The sequence below is a fragment of the Mustela nigripes genome, chromosome 9, assembly GCF_022355385.1.
Source record: "Mustela nigripes isolate SB6536 chromosome 9, MUSNIG.SB6536, whole genome shotgun sequence".
Taxonomy (NCBI): domain Eukaryota; kingdom Metazoa; phylum Chordata; class Mammalia; order Carnivora; family Mustelidae; genus Mustela; species Mustela nigripes.
In genome coordinates, this window is record NC_081565.1 from 53,153,201 (window position 1) to 53,174,257 (window position 21,057).

Genomic DNA, 21,057 nt, shown 5'->3' on the forward strand with positions numbered 1-21,057 from the left:
ATTATTAGAGCCACTTTGAGTAGAGTCACCCTATTACAGAGCAAAATCTTCCAAGTTTGAAAAAAAATGTAGTATGTTTAAAATTTGTGTGTTCATGTCCATTGAAATTTTGCCCCAATGGTAGGGACATTTGTGCTTTAATGCTCAGGGTCATGTTTCCTCCTGTAGTTTTGCTCCCCTCCCTATTTCTTTTATTGCTTTTTAAAGGAGATCTGTTTTAGAGACTTACTGCCGTTTATTTTCTGTATTGGCAAGTGATTCTGTCAGGGAACCTCTGTGAAGAGCCAAGCATTGTATTGATTTTCATTGTTTCAGGTTCCATTTTCTTACTAAAACATTACTTTGTGGTTTGAAATACAGTAATTGAGAGAGCCTAATACGTAAGGCTTTTAAAAGTCTTAAATAGAAGGTGATTCCTTTCTTTCGGAGGGATAGCTAAACAAAACCAAATTTTGTTTTGTATTTATTCATGCATTTACAGCATTAAGAGCATCCTTGCTACAGAGTGAAATACTGTTTACTTAGGTTACTTACTTAGGTTTACCCAGGCATTTATGGGGTTTGTCTTTGATTTGTCTTATGTTTTGATTTTTTTTTCCTCTAAAAAAAGTCACTTTTCAGTTTTTCTTTCCTTTTAAAAAAAAGTCAGTTGTCAGTTTTTCTGTAGCTACCATAAATTAGCAATTGAATTCTCTCCCCCATGGGCTTTTTTTTTTTTTTTTTAATTTAAAATTTTTATTCTCATCACGTACAGATGGCATTTTGCCTTCTGATTTTTTCCCCTATAGGCTTTTATTTTATATTAGATGGCTAGTACAAAATTTTTCAGACATCAGAATATATTAGTCACCAAGGTCACATTTGGAATGAATAAACCTAAAGAAGGAAAGGGAAAAGAGCAAGAAATGGTTCCCAGATATGTGGGGTAGGTTAAAATGGATGGATTTTTTTTTCTTGCTATATAAAGCAAAAACATAGATGATACTTTAGTTAACTTTCTAGGTATTTAAAAAAGTGATTCTTTTCTTTGTTCTCTAAACAATTGGAGTGAGAAAATGGTGAGTTTTCAAAGCCGTTTTAGGTGCTTGTATAGTATCTTAAGTTTAGCCAGTGGAATGGCTCAAGCTCTTTCTTTAAACAAACTTATGATTCAGACCATATATTGGCAAACTCTTCCTCACTGTACGCATCCAGATAGTAAGTATTTTCGCTTTACAGAGCTTGCAGTCTCTGTCAGAGCCTCTTAGCTCTGCTGTTGCAGCCCAAAAGCAGCCATAGGGAAAATGTAAATGAATGGGTGTTCATTTGAACTGTGTTCAGATAAAACTTTATGTGTGGACACTGAAATTTGAATTTCAAGATTTTTACATATCACACATTCTTATTTTCAGTTGTTGAAAATTATAAAAACCATGAAAACAGGTAGTGGCCTGGATTTGCCTGTGGACTATAGTTTGCCACCCCGTGGTCTAGACTACACAATTACAGGATTTCTCTCACTATAACCAAATGCTGTCTTCTTTTCCGAGGATACAACATGTCAAGTATGAAATAAAGAATTTTACTCTCTAGAACATCATATGCTGAAATGACCAGTAATGAATATGCCATATTTATATTTTAAGGCACTAGTTTAAAAACTAAAGTTTTTCTGTTGTCTTTTAATGAAAATTGGCTCATCAGAGGAAGTCTGCTTCCTGACTATATTCCTTGCAATATGTGAATTCAGAGTTTTAACACTGGGATGTTTGGGAGCATCTAGCTAAGTGGGAAAAGCATCTGCTTATGACACTGTATTGTGCTACATATGAAATGAGTTTTCATTTCAGTTACAGTTAAATAATACTAGTTTAACTATCTAAATTAAACTTTAATGTTACTTTCTCATGGAAGTTTTTATTAAAATAAGAATGTAAGTAAGAAATGAAATAGGATCTTTAGGAAACAAATTGAGGATTGCTGGAGGGGGTGGTGTGTGAGCAGATGGGGTAACTGGCTGATGGTCCTTAAGGGAGGGCACATGATATGTTGAGCATTGGGTGTGATTCGCAACTGACGAATCACTAAATTCTACCCCTGAAACTAATAATGTGATATATGTTAAGGAAATTGAATTTAAATAATTAAAAAAAAGAAATTTTAAGTGCAAAAGTTAATTTCTCAACTTTAATAGTATTGGAACAATTAATTTGATATTATTATTATTATTATCATTATTATTGATTTCTTCTAAGCAGAATGTTTTCCTAATACTTCACTCTATAAAATTCCAGTATATTGATTTTACTCCTGGTCATTAAACTAAAATAATGGAATTAAAATAAGGTATCTTTTAGAAAATTGAATACTACCTACTATTATCTTTTTTAACTTATATTTAGAATCTTTCGTTTTTAAAAATTCTTACTTTAGCAAGCATTTAATGACCACCTACTATGTGCTAGGATCATACTTGCATATATGAATATTCACTCAAAATGGAAATTAGGTTGATATTACTATACCCATGCTTTTAGCAAGGTTAGAGTGTAGTTTAAATATAAGTGATGGAAGGTTTAAGAATTTTGTAAAAAATAAAGTTCCATTTCAACAAATATGAAATAGATACATTCTGTATAATAAAGCAGTTGTCTTGGTAGATGACTTTCATATAGTTCTTATAGATCTGATTAGAAAGGTTTATAATGGAAATAAATGGCTTTTTATGTCTGTAAACTTAATGCTTTTAGTACAAAGCTTAAATGTGTGCTCTTTAATTACAAGGTAAAAGAAATTGCTCCTTGGTGGTAAGAAAGAGTTTGGTAAAGAACTTCCTTATTTCCATTAAATAATAACTTTCTTGTAATCTTCTTTATTACTTCTGAAATCATTCTAATTCCTCCTAAACCCGTCTGAAACCCTTTTCCAACCCTCCCCCATAAACACTCCCAAATGAATTCACTGATATTAAAAACATAAAATGGTTAGGGGATGGGAATGCTATCTTTGTTTTTCTAATGAGTTTATGGGATTGATTTTTTTTTTTAAAGCTTTTATTCATTTATTTGAGCAAGTAAGCAAGAGAGAGAGAGAATGAGAGAAAGTGAGCACAAGCTGGGAGAGAGGCAGACAGAGAGGGAGAAGCTAGATTCCCTGCTGAGCAGGGAGCCCAATGCAGGGCTTGATCCTGGGACCCTGAGATCATGATCTGAGCCCAAGGCAGATGCTCAACTGACTGAGCCACGCAATTGTCTCATAGGATTGATTTTGACTTCTTAGTCAGTGAAACTAGGATTCAGTATTATTTCTTCTTTAGAGTCTTTAATAAAATTTTGAGAAATTAATTTGTTTACATAAAATTCTATTTTAATATAAGAATATGGTTGTACTTTTGGGTTTTGTTATTAAATTTTACTTATGGCAATTATGTCCATAACCCAAATACATTATTTTCTATCCCTCAGTTTAACATTAATGGTGTCTTAACTATTATAGTGTTTAAAATTAGGAATGTATAAAGTAAGACATGCATAGAATAGAGAAGCAATATTTATGGCAAACTCTTCTACAGTGAAGATGTAGAAGAAAAATCTCTTGAACACATATATCGAAGACTTCCTGTAAAAATCTAAACTGTTGTTGCTAAATTTCAACATTACTCATTTGCCTTTATTAAATGGATTTTAATTTCCTTCTCTAGAACGGGAGTTCTGGGAATTATGTAACAAATGTAATTTGATGAGACCAAAGCGTTCCCATCACTGTAGCCGCTGTGGCCACTGTGTTAGGAGAATGGATCATCACTGTCCATGGTAAGAAATCTGTGATTTACTTTTAGAAAAAGAAATAGTAAAAAAGAAATCTTAGTACTTAGCAGATTTAAATAAAAGTTATGTTAAAATCATGCAGTTTAAAAAAACATCTTTCAGTAAGGATAGCTTTATTCTATCAGGTTCTATCAACTGCCAAAGTCATTTTTGCACAGAGATCCTGTCTTTTCTAACAAAAAGGCATTGGAGCAGAAAACTGACATTCAGATGCACCCACGTGTACAAGAGACCTAAGATGGTTGTATTCAATGAGGCAATGTATGTAAACCATTGTAGTGAGTATCTGACACATAAAAAGCAAGTAATAGCTGTTATTGTCTCTAACTGTAATAAACCACACACATTGCATGGTTTGTATTTCCCTTTCCAGTTGTTTAATTAAAGAATAACATATCTCAGATACTCTGATAACCTCATCTTTACCCCCTGTAAGCTTTTTTCAATATCGTGTATTGGACGCAGGTATTAAAGTTACATGTGAGCTGGATCTGTGTCCGTGGTAGTTAGCTGATGCCACTGAACCAACATTTTTGGTCAATAGGGGGCTCTCTTGTAATATTTTTAAAAACAGTTCAGTTGAGAAAAAGAATGTTGAAAACAAATGCTGTGAGAATTCTGCATTGTATCTCATTTCAAAGCTGTCACAAAAATCTGTGAACAAGATATTGTATTTAATTCTGTTTTCCTAGCATGGGATCTCTGTATAAATATTTAAACTAGTATAGTGTAGCACTTTGTAAATATATCTAAATACATATATATTTATGTTTGTACACACATACAGGCACATACACAAAGTTAACTGCACAATGGGCTTCTTAAATTTATCACTGCATTTATCTATAGTTGACTCCTTGATGGAGTTTAGCTTTCCCAGATGATGCTGACCAATTTGGAGTTTCCCATGTTTTTGATGACTTCACTCTGCTAGCACAAGTTAATGTTTGCAAGCTTTTCGGGAAAATTTGATTTTTACCATAAACTGATGATTTAAACAGAAGGTAATTTCCGGAGATTAGGAAAAATAAAAGCATTTTAGATAAAAGCACTTTGTTATTATATAAAAGAAGTTTCAAATTGTTTAAGTCCGTCAATGGGATAGTATAGTGTATATCATATATAGCTCATGTTTAAGAAATGTGCCTTGAATTTAAACAAATTCTCAAGTGATTTCCTAAACCTCAGTGATCTGTTTACAATTACAGTAGTAATACATTAAAAAACAAAAGGCTAGGTAAAACATGTATTATTAGGCAAGTAGTAACCACACTGAAAAACTCAATTGTGTAACCTTTTTTAGAGTAATGTTTCTGATTAACTAAGAATATAATAAATGTTCATGTTCATGTTATGGTTGGATACTGATACTTCCTTTTAAAAAAATGCTAGAGTTTAAGCTTAAAAAATAATCAACCAGGAGATGTTTTGGTCCTGTAGAGATTAGCGACATCCTTTCTTTATTTTTAAGGACTCGAGCTTAACTTGGTGACAGAAAAATGTGCTGTTAATCTAAATTCTAAGATTCGGGTGAGCTGTTTGTCTGCCTGTTCCATGGGTTTTCAATTTCTCAGAGTACTTGTGGGAAGAAAAGTGGAAGTAGAAGGAGTTGGAGGTAGGGAAGGAGGGTAGATCAGAGGTCTTGAATAGATCCGAGGGACTTTGGTGATTGAATTCCTTAATAGGGCATTGCCAAGGTAGTCACAGGCTGAGGAAAATGGACAGTGTGAAATGAAAGCAGGGAAAATTTTTTTATATTTTCAGAAATTGCATTTCTTTACTGTCTAACAGCTTTAGATTTGAAGGTCAGTTCTCAGATCACCTGGAGCTTTTCTCTCTTTCTGGCCCCTTGAGTAGTTTGCTACCAAGAGAACTCTTCCGTCTAGACTGAGTATCTTCATGGTTCTTAGAGCTCTCTGGTTAAGAATGCCATCATTAAAGCAGGTGGGGTCAAGGAGGATGGGACGAGGAGAAGTGTTAGAAGCCACAGCTGTTGGAGAGTATGTTTGAGGGCACACATGAGCACTCTTCTGTGAAGACACAGGAGCTTTCACGGTTTACAAAGCATGAGCTCTTAAGTTTAGGAAATGCCTCTTTGGGTTTTGGATTTAGTTCTATATCTGAGTTAAAAAAAAATAGTTTAATGATACACTTTTGAAATAGCAGTTTGTTAGCAGTGAACCAGTTATATCTCCCCCCCCCCCCCCGCAAACAATAGCAGTATAATGCTATAATGAAATGAAAACATTTGAGCAAGGTAAGTTGTTGTTTTGAACTAGGGTTTTCTGTGGCAATTGTAAAATATTCTGAAAATTTGGAATGGTGAGATTTTCAACCTGCATTAGGCTTGAAAATTTTAGGATTATCACATTAATTATTTTTCCTAGCTGTGATTCCCTGTTGTCATGGTGGAACTGTAGCTCTAAGAATTTGTAAATACTTGTGGGTATATACATATATTTTTAGCCACGAAGGGCAGAATTGAAAAGTAAGAAGAACTGGGAGTGCTTAGCAGGAAGGTCAGAGTGGCAGGTTTCAGTCCTCTTACTTTGAATCATTCAAATTGCTCTCCGCAGCTGGGATGCTGTAATGGGAGAGCAATATACAGAAGAAGGTTCTTGTTCTCTTGGCTACTTTCGCTTCCTCTGACAAGTGTCTTCACTCTTTTGTTCCTGTTTCCATACCAATGAAACGAGGAGACTGCCATCTGCTCTTCCTGCCACACCGGGTGGTTGTGAGTTGAAGGCAGCCGTATCCATGGACTTCCTTTGTAAAGTAGAGAGTGCTTTGCAAATGCGAGGTGGCATATTTAGAGACTGTTGCTGTGTACTGTTTGCTTGTAGGTTTCAATGGCATTAGCAGATCTCCATAAAGTCAAGCCTATATAAAGTTGTGTTTATTTTCAGTTTTTACCGGTCCTGAGGTGAACATCTTATTAAAGTTTAAAATATTATTTCTGTTTTCCTTTTTTCTTCAGGATTAACAATTGTGTTGGTGAAGATAATCATTGGCTTTTTCTGCAGTTGTGTTTCTACACGGAACTTCTTACTTCCTACGCTCTGATGTTTTCTTTCTGCCACTATTATTACTTTCTTCCCGTAAAAAAGCGTAACTTGGTAAGAAACGTTTATATCCACTAATGTTAGAACGACTGTGGCATACAGTTATTAACATGGGGTTCCTTTAAGTGCAGAAGATTGAAAACAAAAAGCAACAAAAATAAACTCCAAACTTGGTGAATTTTAAAATATATTGGGATTGAGAAAGTAGGCCCTAATCTGCCATTCCCTTTTAACTAGATCCATTTATGATTATTTATTAGGGTTGAGTGACTTTCTTGAAAAAGCAACATATTAGATCTTTCAGTATATATGTTTGGGTTTAAAAATACCTATAACAATGAGAGAGTAAGTGAAAAATGTTAATTTCTTGTTTCCTTTCAGGTATAAAGATAGACTTTAATTTTTCAAAGGCACTCAAAGGAATGTTAAATTTTTGAGAAAAAAGGACTTTTCCCCTCTGACTTTTAATAAAAACAAAAAAGAAGAATTTACAAGATCCTTTAAAAAGTTACTGTTATATATACCATTGGAAACAGTGCTCTTCCCATGTTGTACAGGAATAACAACAGGCCTTAGTAAGGCTTGTCCCAGATTGGTGATGTTGGAGGTGGTGATGGGAGTAAGAGCAGCAACAAGTGTTAAGTACTTGACTACGTACGTACGTATCAACACCGTGCTGTAGGCTTGCCGCTTCCATTCACTTTAATGCCCACAACAACCATGTGAGGTGGGGTATGCTTTTCCCCCATTTTTATTGATGAGCAAACAGATTAATAGAGGTTCAATAGGTAGTCACTGAAGGTACAAAGCTAGTAAGTAATTATTCAACTGGTTTTAGTGGTAGAGCTGGGATTTGAATTTGCTCATATGTTTTTGAATCTTCTGTGTTTTGTGTGTGCAGTTGTTTTCAGCCTGATCTTGTGTATTATTTGGACTTGGGTTGTGTTTTTGAGATACACTGCCTATGTGTGTATGTGTGTGTGTGTAAGTCAGAGAAAGGCAGACAGGCAGAACCAGAGAGCCAGCATGCACAAGGGTGCGCAAGTGTGTGTAAGGAAGGAAGGTAGGGTGGACAAGGGGAATATTTCTTTCCTATTAATCAATTTTCTACCGTTTAAATCTTAAAAATAACAATCTCAGTGATGGCACATAAGATTAAATTTTGGAATAAGGGAGTGAAGGGCCTTTCTAAAAAATAAGGTCTTTGAGTTCTGTGTCGTTAGGTCACTTTTGTATATATGATCATTAAAAAAAAAATTATTTATATATTTTAGAGAGATAAGGAATATGTGAGGGGGAGGGGCAGAGAGAGAGGGTGAGAGAGTCCCAAGCAGATGCCTTGCTGAGTACAGAGCCTGATGCAAGGCTTGATCTCACAACCTGGAGATCATGACCTGAACTGAAACTAAGAGCCAGATGCTTAACTGACTGCTCCTTCCAGGCACTCCATCTATGATCATTTTGTTTAATTGAAAGAGGATATTTGTTCTTGTTGCTTGGCTGTGTATATTAGTGAAGCCTTGTGGTGATTATGCTTATTAAATATAGATTGAGCAATTAAAATTAGATACTAATAACTGAAAAAAGTTCAAAGGGAGAACTTTAAATACAGATGTTTGGGGCGCCTGGGTGGCTCAGTGGGTTAAGCCGCTGCCTTCGGCTCAGGTCATGATCTCAGGGTCCTGGGATCGAGTCCCGCGTCGGGCTCTCTGCTCAGCAGGGAGCCTGCTTCCTTCTCTCTCTCTCTGCCTGCCTCTCAGTGTACTTGTAATTTCTCTCTGTCAAATAAATAAATAAAATCTTTAAAAAAAAAATACAGATGTTTGACATTTTCATACTGATAAGTTAGTGCATGCAAGTAATGTAGTTTTAGAAGTGTTTCATCTTATTTATAGATTAATTTCTGATATAATTGACATTATAGTTAGAATTTGTAAAAGACTAAATGTATTCCTCCAAGAGTAACCTGTTTCAAATAATGGAGCCTAATAAGAAAAGCATTAAAATAAAATTGCCCAGTAAGATGAAAGTCATAATTTTTTAAGAAGAGAGAGATACAGTATAATTTGGTGATGTTAATAAAAACTTAATAGAGGTTCTCTAGGAGGAGATGCATTGTAGTATAGAGGAGGGATTGACAATTTGACTCTCTGTGTTTTTATTAATAAAGTTTTACTGAAACACAGCTACTTTTGTTTCCATATTGTTTATAGTTGCTTTTGGACGACAACAGCACAGTTAAGTAGCTGTGACAGGGTCATATGGTCCAAAAAACCTAAAATATTAACTCTGGCTGTTTTTGAGTTTGCCAACCCTGGTGGTAGAATGATCTTGGCTTTGTTAAACAGACACACCTAGGATCAAAGCCTGGCTTTTGTTATTATACGTATAATCTTTGACACCATGTTTAACCATTCTGAATTACAATGTTTTCTTTTGGAAAAGGTGACTAATAAGAGATTAAATGAGGTAACATGTAAAAGTACCTGATATATAATAGATGTTCAGTTTATGTTATGTTTGACGTTTATAAAAGCTCTCAGAAGGAGGAAACAGTTTTCCTTTGGCCTATTGATTTTTTTAAAGATTTATTTATTTATTTGAGAAAGAGAGTGAAGGGGGGAGTAGCAGACTCCCTGCTGAATGCAGAGCCCGACATGGGGCTCAGTCTCAGGACCCCGTCATGACTTGAGCCAAAACCAAGAGTCAGGTGCCCAACCAAATGAATCACCAAGGAGCCCCTGGCCTATTAATTTTTATGAAAATTTTACAGATAGTATTGTTGGGAGACTGATAACAGACTAAAGAAATTTCAGTACCCAAAATATAATGGTACTATTTTCTGAAGGATTAGCATATTTGAATTTATAAACTGATTTCCCTTTCCAAATGAAAGGTAGAAACTTTGAAAAAATTTTACCAGTCTCAGGTCATGATTTCAGGGGTCCTGAAATAATAGATACACAACTAATATTTTTATATTGATTTATTATCCTGCAGCTTTACTGAATTAATTCACTAGTTCTAACAGATTTTGGTGGAGTCTTTAGGGTTTCTGTATATATTGTTTTATCTGCAAAGAAGGGCAGTTTTAATTCTTTTCTAATTTGGATACCTTCTATTTTTTTTCTTGCCTTATTGCTATGACTAGCAATACTAAGTTGAATAAAAGTGGTGAAAATGGCCATTCTTGTCTTGTTCCTGGTCCTGCAGGAAAAGCTTTCAACTTTTTGTTGTTGAGTATGATGTTTCTTTGGGCTTGTCATATATGGCCTTTATTATGTTGAGATATATTCCTTCTTCACCTAATTTAAGACTTTTTATCATGAGTGGATATTGAATTTTGTAGCATGCTTTTTCTGCATCTATTGAGATGATTTTGATTCTTTTTTTCCCCCATTTCATTAATGTGTATCATGTTGGTTGTTTTGCAGATGTTGAACCATTCTTGTATCCCTGGAATAAATCCTAAGGTCATGTGTATCATTTTTTTTTTAACATTTTATTGAATTCAGTTTACTAATATTTTGTGGAGGATTTTTACATCTCTGTTCATCAGGGATTTTGTTATGTGATTTTCTTTTCTTCAAATGTTGTCTGATTTTGATAACAGTTTAATGCAGATCTTGTAAAATGATTTTGAAAGGATTCCTCCTTCAATTTTTTTAATAGTTTGAGAATTATTTATATTAATTTGCTAAAGTTTTGTCTATTTTGTTTATCCTTTCAAGGAATGTGCTTTTAGTTTCCTTAATCTTTTCTGTTTTCTTTTTAGTCCCTATTTCATTTATTTTTGTTCTTATCTTTGTTATTTCTTTCCTTCTACTAACTTTTGGCTTGGTTCTTCGAGTGTGTGTGTGTCCACCCTAGTTCCTTGAGGTATAAAGTTAGGTACTTTGAGACCTCTCTTTCCCTCAGGTAGGCATTTGCTACTGTGAACCTCTCTCAGAATTGCTTTTGGTGCATCTCCTAAATTGTTGTATGTTTAGTTTCTACTAAACATTCATTTGCCTCAAGATATTTTTTGATTTCTGTTTTGATTTCTTCTCCGACCCATTTGTTGTTCAGTATATGTTGTTTAATCTTCACATATTTGTGAATTTTGAATTTTCCAGTTTTTTCTTATAATTGATTTCTAGTTTCCTACCATTCTTATTACAGATTTTTTTTAATAATTTTTTTTTAAATTTTATTTATTTATTTGACAGAGAGAAATCACAAGTAGATGGAGAGGCAGGCAGAGAGAGAGAGAGAGTGAAGCAGGCTCCCTGCCGAGCAGAGAGCCCGATGCGGGACTCTATCCCAGGACCCTGAGATCATGACCTGAGCCGAAGGCAGCGGCTTAACCCACTGAGCCACCCAGGCGCCCCCTTATTAAAGATGTTTGATACAATTTCAGTCATTTAAATTTATTAATAAGACTTGTTTTGTGGCCTAAACATATGATCTCTCCTGGAGAGTATTTTATGTATGTTTGAGAAGAGTGTGTATTCTCCTGCTGTTGTATGGGAGGGTCTATAAATCTGATCAAATGTGTAGTTTAAATCCAATGTTTCCTTGTTAATTTTCCATCTAGATGATCTATCCATTGTTGAAACTCAAGTATTAAAGCCTCTGCCATTATTGTTTTGTTCTCTATTTCTCCCTTAAGGTCTGTTAATATTTGCTTTATGTATTTAGGTGGCCCTATATTGTTTGCATAAATATTTATGAATATTCATCCTCTTATTGGACCAATCCCTTTATCATTATGTTGACCTTCCTTGTCTCTTATTATAGTCTTTGACTTTAGTCCATTTTGATTGATATAAAAGTATAGTTGCTTCTGATTGCTTTTGGTTTCCATTTACATGGAATATCTGTTTCTATCTTTCACTCACTTGCAGTCTGTGTGTCCTTAAAGCCAAAGTGAATCTCTCATAGGCACCATATTGTTGAGGGTTTTTTCTTTAATCCATTCAGCCATTCTTTGTTTTTGATTGGAGAATTTAGTCCATTTACATTTAAAGTAATTATTGATAGGCATGCACTTAATATTGCTCTTTGTTAATTGTTTTCTAGCTATTTTATAATTTTTTGTTCTTCTCTTGCTCTCTTCCTTTGTGATTTGATGATTTTTTTATAGTTGTGTTGTGTAGGAATTGCTCATCTAGTTTCTGGATTTCTTTCAAAGAGAATGGTTCCATATGTAGCAGTAGATTCAGTGTGTCCATGAAAAGAGTTCAGTTCAGGAGCTTGTATGTCACCACCTTGGACTGAAATTCCTTTTCTTTTTCTTTCTTTCTTTTTTTTTTTTTTTTTTTGGTCTTTGTAGTTTAGCAGTTATTCTGTGATGTGCTTCATTGTCTTCTCCGCATTTTTCTTCTGTGAAAGAGTTTATATAATTTCTTGAATCTCTGGCTTGATAACATCCTTAAGTTCCAAACATATCTTGGCCTGTTACTTCAAATACTGCTTCTGCCAAACTTTTCTTTTGCATTTCTGATATTCTGAATTTACGTACGTGCGATCTCACTGTACTGCATACCTTTCAGTCTTTTCTGTATTTTCTTTTTTTTTCTCCTTCAGAGTGGGCACTTTCTACTGACCGTTATTCTGGTTTATTGATCAGCTTTTCTGCTCTGTCTAATCTGTCAAACCGTTCTACTGAGTTATTAAATCAGTTTATTTTTCACATTCAAAATTTTCATTGATAACTTTTTCATAGATAACTCCTTTAGTGAAATTTTCCATTTGTCATCTATACTTTTGAACATTTTAATTAAAGTTATTTTAATGTCTGTGTCAGTTTCAGTATTGAGATCTACTTATGGGTCTGTTTCTGTTAGCTTTTTTTTCTATCTTAGTTTCCAGATATTCAGTCCTTTCTTCTGATATGTGTGATAGGTTTTGTTGGATACCAAACAAAATGTTTGTTTAAATGACAAACTGTAGAAGAGCTTTTTTTTTTTTTTTCAAGATATGATTTACTCCTTTTTTTGGATAGGCAATAAAGAGAAAGCTCATCTTGATCCAACTGAGGGTTTTATATGACAAATATTTCTAAGGTTACATAACAGAACATTGGTCTTAATACAGCAGTTCCTTTGAAATGACATTTATTACATTTATTGAAGTTTTCTAACAATTTATGATGACAGGGCTTTGTCTTGGTGAAGGACTACTTTCAGTTTTCCTTCTCTCTTATGACATAACCCTTCATGAGACTCAACTGAACAATTTAGGTGTTTACTGTGGATCATGCCTTTTCCTTGTTCTTTTCCCAACTCTGTGAGGTTACAGACCACCCCGAGCCTCTGCTTATGCTTGACCTTTCATACTGCGGATGAATTGGTAAGTCCCTTATGGTAAAAAGCAGTGCAGAATGTAGGACTCACCCTAGTGTGTTTCTGTACACTTGGATCTTGGCCCTGTAAGCCTTGGCTAGTTTGGCTACTTCCCAGTGTCTTCAGTCAGTTGTTTACTTATTAATTAATTGGGTTTTATGTGGCTTTTCATAGTGTTCTTATTGAGGTGAGTCTCATAAAACTTTTTCCCTCACAGATGATGTTGGCAGTAGCATTTTGTTTAAAAAATTATTTCCCAAGAGATTCTTTTTTTTCTTTTCTTTTCTTTCTTTCTCTCTCTCTCTCTCTCTTTTTTTTTTTTTTTTTCAAGATTTACTTCTTTGAAAGAGAGCACACAGGAGAAGGGATAGAGGGAGAGAATATCCAAGCAGATTTCTGCTGAACTCAGGCTCCATTCTGGGCTCCATCTCAGAAGCCATGAGATCAAGACCTGAGTTGAAACCAAAAGTCTGATAAGTCTGATGCTTAACTGACTGAGCCACGCAGATGTCCCACTTCCTAAGTGATTCTAATCCATGTTGCTTAACTGTGCAACTCCAGGGGAAACAGTCATGTCATAGTCTATGTAAAAGGTATCCTGTGGAGTTGTACGGAAAGTGAGCTCTAGCCACAGGATTTGAGAACTGTTGTGCTATAGGGAATGAGGCTTGGGGTGCTCTTTTAGTACAGTAGAGATTAACCAGATAAGGAGATGAAGGAAGTCACTGTTGGCAAAGAGTAGAACTAAAGGCCAGAGGCAATAATTGAAATAATTGCTTTTAAGGTCAAATCTGTTCTAAAATACTAATATACTGTGTAGTAAATATTTCTCAGGTGAAATAATAGAACCTTGTTCTTACTGTATTAGTTCTCTTAATGATGACATTTATTGTATTTTTTTATGATAAGGTAGAAAAATACTACAAGTAATTTCAGTACAGAAGTCACCATTATTATCATTGACATTAAAAAAAAAATATTTGGGGACGCCTGGGTGGCTCAGTTTGTTAAGCGGCTGCCTTCGGCTCAGGTCATGATCCCAGCGTCCTGGGATCGAGTCCCGCATCGGGCTCCTTGCTCATCAGGGAGCCTGCTTCTCCCTCTGCCTCTGCCTGCCACTCTGTCTGCCTGTGCTTGCTCTCACGTCTCTCTCTATGACAAATAAATAAATAAAATCTTAAAAAAAAAAAATATTTCGGGGGCGCCTGGGTGGCTCAGTGGGTTAAAGCCTCTACCTTCGGCTCAGGTCATGATCCCAGGGTCCTGGGATGGAGCCCCACATCGCATTGGGTGCTCTGCTCAGCAGGGTGCCTGCCTCCCCCTTTCTCAGTGCCTGCTTCTCTGCCTACTTATGATTTCTGTCTGTCATATAAATAAAATCTTTAAAAAAATATTTTGTAGTGGTATAGTCTTTAAACAGCCCTGCCCCATCATTTTTTTTTTCTAAGTTTTTGCCTGTGTCTTTTTTATTCTTCTGTAAAACAAACAAAAGCATAACCATCTCTTCCCTTTGTGTGGAAAGCTGGCCAGATAGTATCAGAAACATGCTAATTCACATTGTTACCCTTTCAGTTATTTGGAGTATGAACTAAAGATCCCCAGATGCCCCTAATTATCTTTGGAGATTGTATTAATGATTACTGTGCCTCTTTCTCGTGGCGATATTAGCACAATTAAGGGATGCCCCGGACTTTGACCCGGTGTTCTTCTGTCAGTCAAAGGATGTGAGAGCTTTACTCTCCGTTCTTCTTATACCCTCTCAGGTTGGTAGATGGCAGCATAGTCTCTTTTCTAGCCAAATTCTAAGGCCCAGAGCTTGCTCTCTGGGTGGGAAAAGAAAGTGTTAACAACTCTTCCTCCGGTTTTTGTTTCTTTTGTTTGTTTGTTTGTTTGTTTGTTAGGTAAGAGTGTTTTTTCATTAAACAAAAGAAGAAATGGATTGCCATTTAAGCTTTGTTGTAATGGCAGTGAGCCTGTATTCAGTAGAAAACTGGTATGTTTTGGTTAAGCTCAAGGAAAAGAGAGTTGAGAGAGAAAAAGCAAGCTGTTCACAAACTCTGGAAGTGAAGGGCTTTGGGATCCTGATTTTCTTCCATTTCTCTTCTCTTAGCTTCCTCTTGTCGGAGGTCTTTCTGGTCTGAATTGTTTTAACCCATTTGCAGATGCCCCATTGCTTTAATACTTCTAACATTTCTTCTTATTCTTTTAAAATACCCACCTATCATGAACTTCCAAGGATTTATATGTTTTTACTATATGAGATTTTGAGGAAATATTTCAAATATCCTTTAATGAGAGAAAAGGGTAGTAAGAGGTATAGGAGATAAAGAATTTATTCATTAGGCATGAATACCCAAAATACGGATTTATTTTTAAGCTGTAACTATTGATATATGTTCTAAGTTTTATACTAAAGAAGGCCTACAAACCTAAAATGAATAATACTTATATCATTTTCTTTGTCAACAGTTACTAATTTCAAAATTCTCTGTATTAGGGGTGCCTGGGTGGCTCAGTGGGTTAAAGCCTCTACCTTGGCTCAGGTCATGATCTCTGGGTTCTGGGATCTAGCCCAGCATCACATCGGGCTCTCCGCTCAGCGGGGAGCCTGTTTCCCTCTCACTCTCTGCCTGCTTGTCTGCCTACTTGTGATCTCTCTGTCAAATAAATTAATAAAATCTTTTTAAAAAATTCTCAGTATTAAAACAAAAATACATAAATGGAAAAACGGCAAAAACTTAAGTAATAAGTATCTTTCTAAATAAATAGGGATAATGTAAGCATTTTTAGTTAGAGTCACAGAAGCCAAAATCAGTAAAGATCATAGCTTTGGGTAAGTTTTTCAAATGTTAGATGTTGAATTTGTTTGACCATCATTTGTATTTATCATGCCAGTATAATGTTAAATTTTATTTTTTAAAACCCCTCTTGAAACAAAGGTCTTATTTTAAGTAGTTACTAGGATAAAATTATTTTAAAGATTTTAAGACCTATAGATTGGCAATGATTTGGCATTTTAAAAATGAATAAAATAAATGGATATTAAAGAAAATTTTCTTTGACCAAGGTCCACATTTGACTATTTTCCACATAATTGTTTTAAGTATTTATAAGCAAATGTTTAGTCATTTGGTATATTATTAAAGTATAATAATGTATTTCATTTTATTGTATGCTAGCTTACAAAAGCAATATTAGAAAATTGTAGTTTTGTAATTAAATATGAAGCAAAGTATCACTTTACTTAGTATACTTTCAAAAATTTATTATTCATGGAGTCATGAATATATCATTAGTCATATTTTTCATGAATTTTACATTCTGTTATGCTGGATCTGTAAGCATTTGATTAGTGGAAAATGCCAACTCGTTTAAAATATCTCTGAGAGGATAAGTGGTATGGTTCCCATTTGTACAGAGAAGGTGACTAAGAGTCAGAGAGATCCAAAACTTGTTAGTCCAAGAGTTACCACTTGGAAGAGGTGTGGTTTTGGCTCATTTCTGTCCATCCCTAAGTCAGTGTTGTTTCGATAGTACCAGATTCTATTGTACTTTCTGTATTTTTCTCTGGAGTGATTTTTTTTTTTAACAATATTGTCACATTGTTAATTAAAAAAAATGCAGGTTTAAAAAATGCTGAAATGTCACAAAAATCTATTCTCCAGAGAAAGCTCATTGAATCTCCTGATTGGTGAATTTTATACTTTGCTGTTTTCATTTTTCACTGAGGCAACCCATTTTTAGTAGCTTATCTAATATGAGGATTGTCAAAATAGACCTTATAAAGGCATTATAGTAGTTTAAATATTTTTAAAAATAGGTTCCTGCTGGCAATCTCATATTGTAGACAATACTGTCTCTCTAGGTGAGAAAATCTGAGGTTGTTTTCTTTTTGAAATAAATAATTCGTAGCTAGTAGTGTAGAGATTTTGTAGCTAACCATTTGTGTTTTACCACATTAGTCCTAAAGTGACATGTTTTAAATTGTTTTTAGATGAAGCGGATTCAGATAATTTGTAATTGATTCTTTTATACCTGTTTTTTTTTTTTTTTTTTGTGAAGGCCCAAAACTAATATATTAACTATATTTAAGGCTATGGGGAGAGTAACAGAAGGGGGAAAGAAAGGAGAGAATTTCAAAAGGCACAGGCTGCCAATATTCAGAAGAGGAAAATAAATAATGTTTAGCAGTCTGGCAAACTCTTCAGCTAGGAAGATATATCATTATTATTCCAATTAGCTCATTCCAATAATGTTGCTAAGGACTTGATGTCAGATATAACAGTGCCACAGAATTAGTTGGCTAACAAAGAATAGAAATAGCCAGAAGATTTGATTGCAGGTAGCTTCGAATGTTGGTAAATATTATCCTTCTATATAATCAATCTTAAAGTGTCCTGAGTACTGCCATTATTTATTGCTCTTTAAGCAGTATTTTCAACTTTATTCAATAACCTTTGTTTTTTGATATCTATTAAATCATTTATTTATCATGGTCACTTTAGAATGGATAAAAATTACTGATGTATTTATTTAACTTTTTGGATTTGGGGAAAATAGTTGAGAATAGGCAAAAACAGTGTGAAATTAAGAAAAAATTAAGAAAAAAATGAAATGTAAATTATTTTTAATGCTAATATGATGGTAATTTGGCATGTCTGTGGATGCATCCTGAAATGGTGGTGGAGATATCATCACTTGGTAGTTTGTTTTTTCTTTTGCTTGAAAGTAATAGTTTCAGATATAACATAATTAGTTTATATTTATGGGAAAAGAAAAACAGCTTAAGAATATTATTATTGGGGTGCCTGGGTAGCTGAATTGGTTCAGTGTCCCGACTCTTGATTTCAGCTCAGATCTCCATCTCAGAGTCCTGAGCTCAAAAAAACCCCAAAAGAGTATCCTGTTATTCTAACAGTTGTCATTTGAATGTGTCAGCATATCTCTGAGCTTTTAGTGATACGTAGAACGTGGAATCCTCATAAGAAATCTTGACCTTGCTGTGCAGTATCAGGTCTACTGAATATATGTCTTTGTTAAATTTGTTCATATAGCTAGTTACTTATAAATATTACAGCATTTAGCATAGAGGACTTAGCAGTTTTTATTTCTCTCTGACAATGGTGTCATCACTTTGAGTTTAAATGGTTACAGCCCAGCAGCAAATTTATTGTCTCACTCATCTTTTTTTCTTCTTCTTTTTAAGATTTATTTATTTTAGAGAAAGAAAGAATGTGGGGGGCTGGGGAGGGGCAGAGCGCGAGAGAGTGTCTCAAGTAGTCTTCGTACACGGGGCTCAATCTCACGACCCTGAGATCATGATCTGAGCCGAGTTCAAGACATTTAACCAACTGAGCCACTCAGGTGCCCATCTCACTTATCTTTGACCGAACATCATATGTTAAATGGTAAATGTAGCAAGAAAATATAGTATCTTTTTCTTTATTATTGTGTCAGTTTTTCTAGAGTTTTTACTACTAAAGTATGGGAAGGCAGACAAAATGGTTTTTCTAAAATATTTTAGCCTCCACCATGAAACTGGCTGTCAGGTGCCAGTGCAGTTTGCTCTCTAAGAAAACTACAATTATATCTGTATCAGAACTTAATGTGTCAACCTGAACCCTCAATGATAGCCATTAGTTAGGTGTGAATAATGATTTTTTTCTCATTTAGATATTAATTTTCATTAGAATTTAATAAAACTGAAAAAGGACATTTTACTTGGGGGCTGGATGTGAAAGAGGGATGTACAGAACAGTCCTGTAACTTCTCTGGGATATTATGATCAAACTTAAGGCTTATGCCCCAAAGTGCTGATAACCATACAGATATAATAGGATCTTATTTTCTGTAAGAGTAATTGTCACAGGGCTCTAATTTCAGCATGTGATATTGGTTTTGAAGCCATTTTGAAAATTCAAATCAGGTTGTGATACAACCTATTTTTATTTTTTAAAAATAAGGAAAATGAGATCCCTTACAGTAGTGCAGTGGGGGGAAGAGGGAGATTTTGTCCCCTATTCCCCCAGAGGACATTGGTCACATCAGGAGACATTTTTTGGTTGTCGCAGATCTGGGGAATGCTTCAGGCATCTTAGTGGGTAGAGGCCAGGGATGCCGCTAAATATTCTAGAAGGATAGGGTAGTCTCCCCAGCAGAGAGTGATTCAGCCCAAAGTACCCATCATGCTGAGGCTAAAAAACTTTTTAGTAACAGGAAGATCCTAAATGTGTCAAATCTTGTTAATTTTCAGATTCATTTCATAAAAAACACAGAAAATTACTTAAAAATGGCTTATAAACAAAGATTGCTTCCTACTGGTACTATAAAAACTTATAGTTTATAATAATGTAAAATTTTATTTGTGAAACATGTTTACTTTAAGAAATTACAAAAACTCCTCATTTAGTCATTTAACAAATATTTGTTGAGTGTCTACTATGTGCATTGATCCCACATCTAGGCTCTGAGGATGCAGCAGTGAATAAAACCCAGTTCTTGCATTAAGGAGCTTATATTCTAATTAGAGGAGACAGGCAATAAACAAATACATAACATGCAAAAAAGTACTATTAAGCGTAATACAGTTGGGTAAGGGAGAGAGATTAATGGTTGATAATGCAGCCAGAGAAGGCCTTTCTCAATAGTGACACTTGAGGAGCGACCTGGAACCCAAGCAAGTCATTGATATTGGGACGAAGAGCATTCCATGGAGAGGAAAGGACCTGGGCCAAGTCCCCCTGGGGTGGGAGCATACTTGATATTTTCAAGGAGCGGTAAGAAGACCAGTCTGCCTTGAGTGGAGCAAGCTGGGAGAAGGTAGGAGGAGCTGAATTGAGAGCAGTGAGGGATAGAACTGGAGGTTGGAGATGGTTTTTTTAGGATGTTTGGTGGTTGGGACTCTGGAAACTAGTAGAGGGTTTTGAGCACAGTTACACAAACTCATTTACATTTTAGAAAGAAAACTGATGGCTGGGAAATAAATTGAGGGAGAACAAGGATGACAACACTGAAGACTAGTTGTGAGACTATTAAAATGTAGTCCGAACATGAAATGACTGTGGGAGTAGTGGAAGTGTTGAGAGTGAGCTATTACAGTTTGAAGAGCTAAATGATTTGGTGATGATTTGGATGTAGAGTATGAAATAAAATGTGCTAGGTCAAAGATGATCACAAGGTTTCATGGCCTGAACAATGGGAAGAATAGACATATCATCTCCTGAGATGGAGAAGCCTGGAGGAAGAGTTGGTTTTAGGAGTAAGTTAAAGATTTTGGTTTTATGTGTTTACTTTGAGGTCCCTCTTCTGTATCTAAGAAGAGATGTTGACTAGACAGATGGAGGGAGCAGTTTCAGTGGAGTGATGTGAGCTTTAAATCTATGAGCTTTCAGCATAAAGATGGTATTTAAAGTCATGGGATCTGATAGGAGATTTTCTAGGGAGTAAGTACACATTGAGAAGAAAAGAGGTCTGAAGACCAAGCCCAGGGCACTGTTAAAGTTTAGAAGACAGAAAGATGAGGATGAATCAGAAAGGTGATGAAGAAAGTGCAGCCAGTGAGCCAGGAGGAGAACAGTGGTAAAGGAAAGGGTCAAGAAAGTGGATGATGTACTGAGGAAAGCTGTGGCAGTGTACTGTGGAGTGTAAACAAGCAGGGAGTCAGTGGAAGTGTTGGGGGAAGACAGTAATAAGTAGTAGAATGGTGGCGGGGTCAACAGATTGGAGGTCCCACTGATGCTGACAGTTTGTTAGCATCATTGGCCTACAGGGAGTTAGGCTCCAGAGGTAGGAGGTTGGTATTCAGAGTGTGCTGTGCTTGAGCTTGCATTTATGGTGTGGGTACAGTTATAGGAAGCAATATGA

At 35.2% G+C, this 21,057-nt stretch overlaps 1 protein-coding gene across 1 annotated transcript in view; it reads left to right on the forward strand.

Moving 5' to 3' along the window:
• ZDHHC21 (zinc finger DHHC-type palmitoyltransferase 21) overlaps positions 1-21,057 on the forward strand; it is a 60,118-nt gene that overhangs the window by 18,844 nt on the left and 20,217 nt on the right. Inside the window, exons 5-6 of the mRNA XM_059411614.1 lie at positions 3,680-3,791; positions 6,784-6,922. Coding sequence (XP_059267597.1) covers positions 3,680-3,791; positions 6,784-6,922 — 251 coding nt within the window. The remainder of the gene's footprint in view (positions 1-3,679; positions 3,792-6,783; positions 6,923-21,057) is intronic.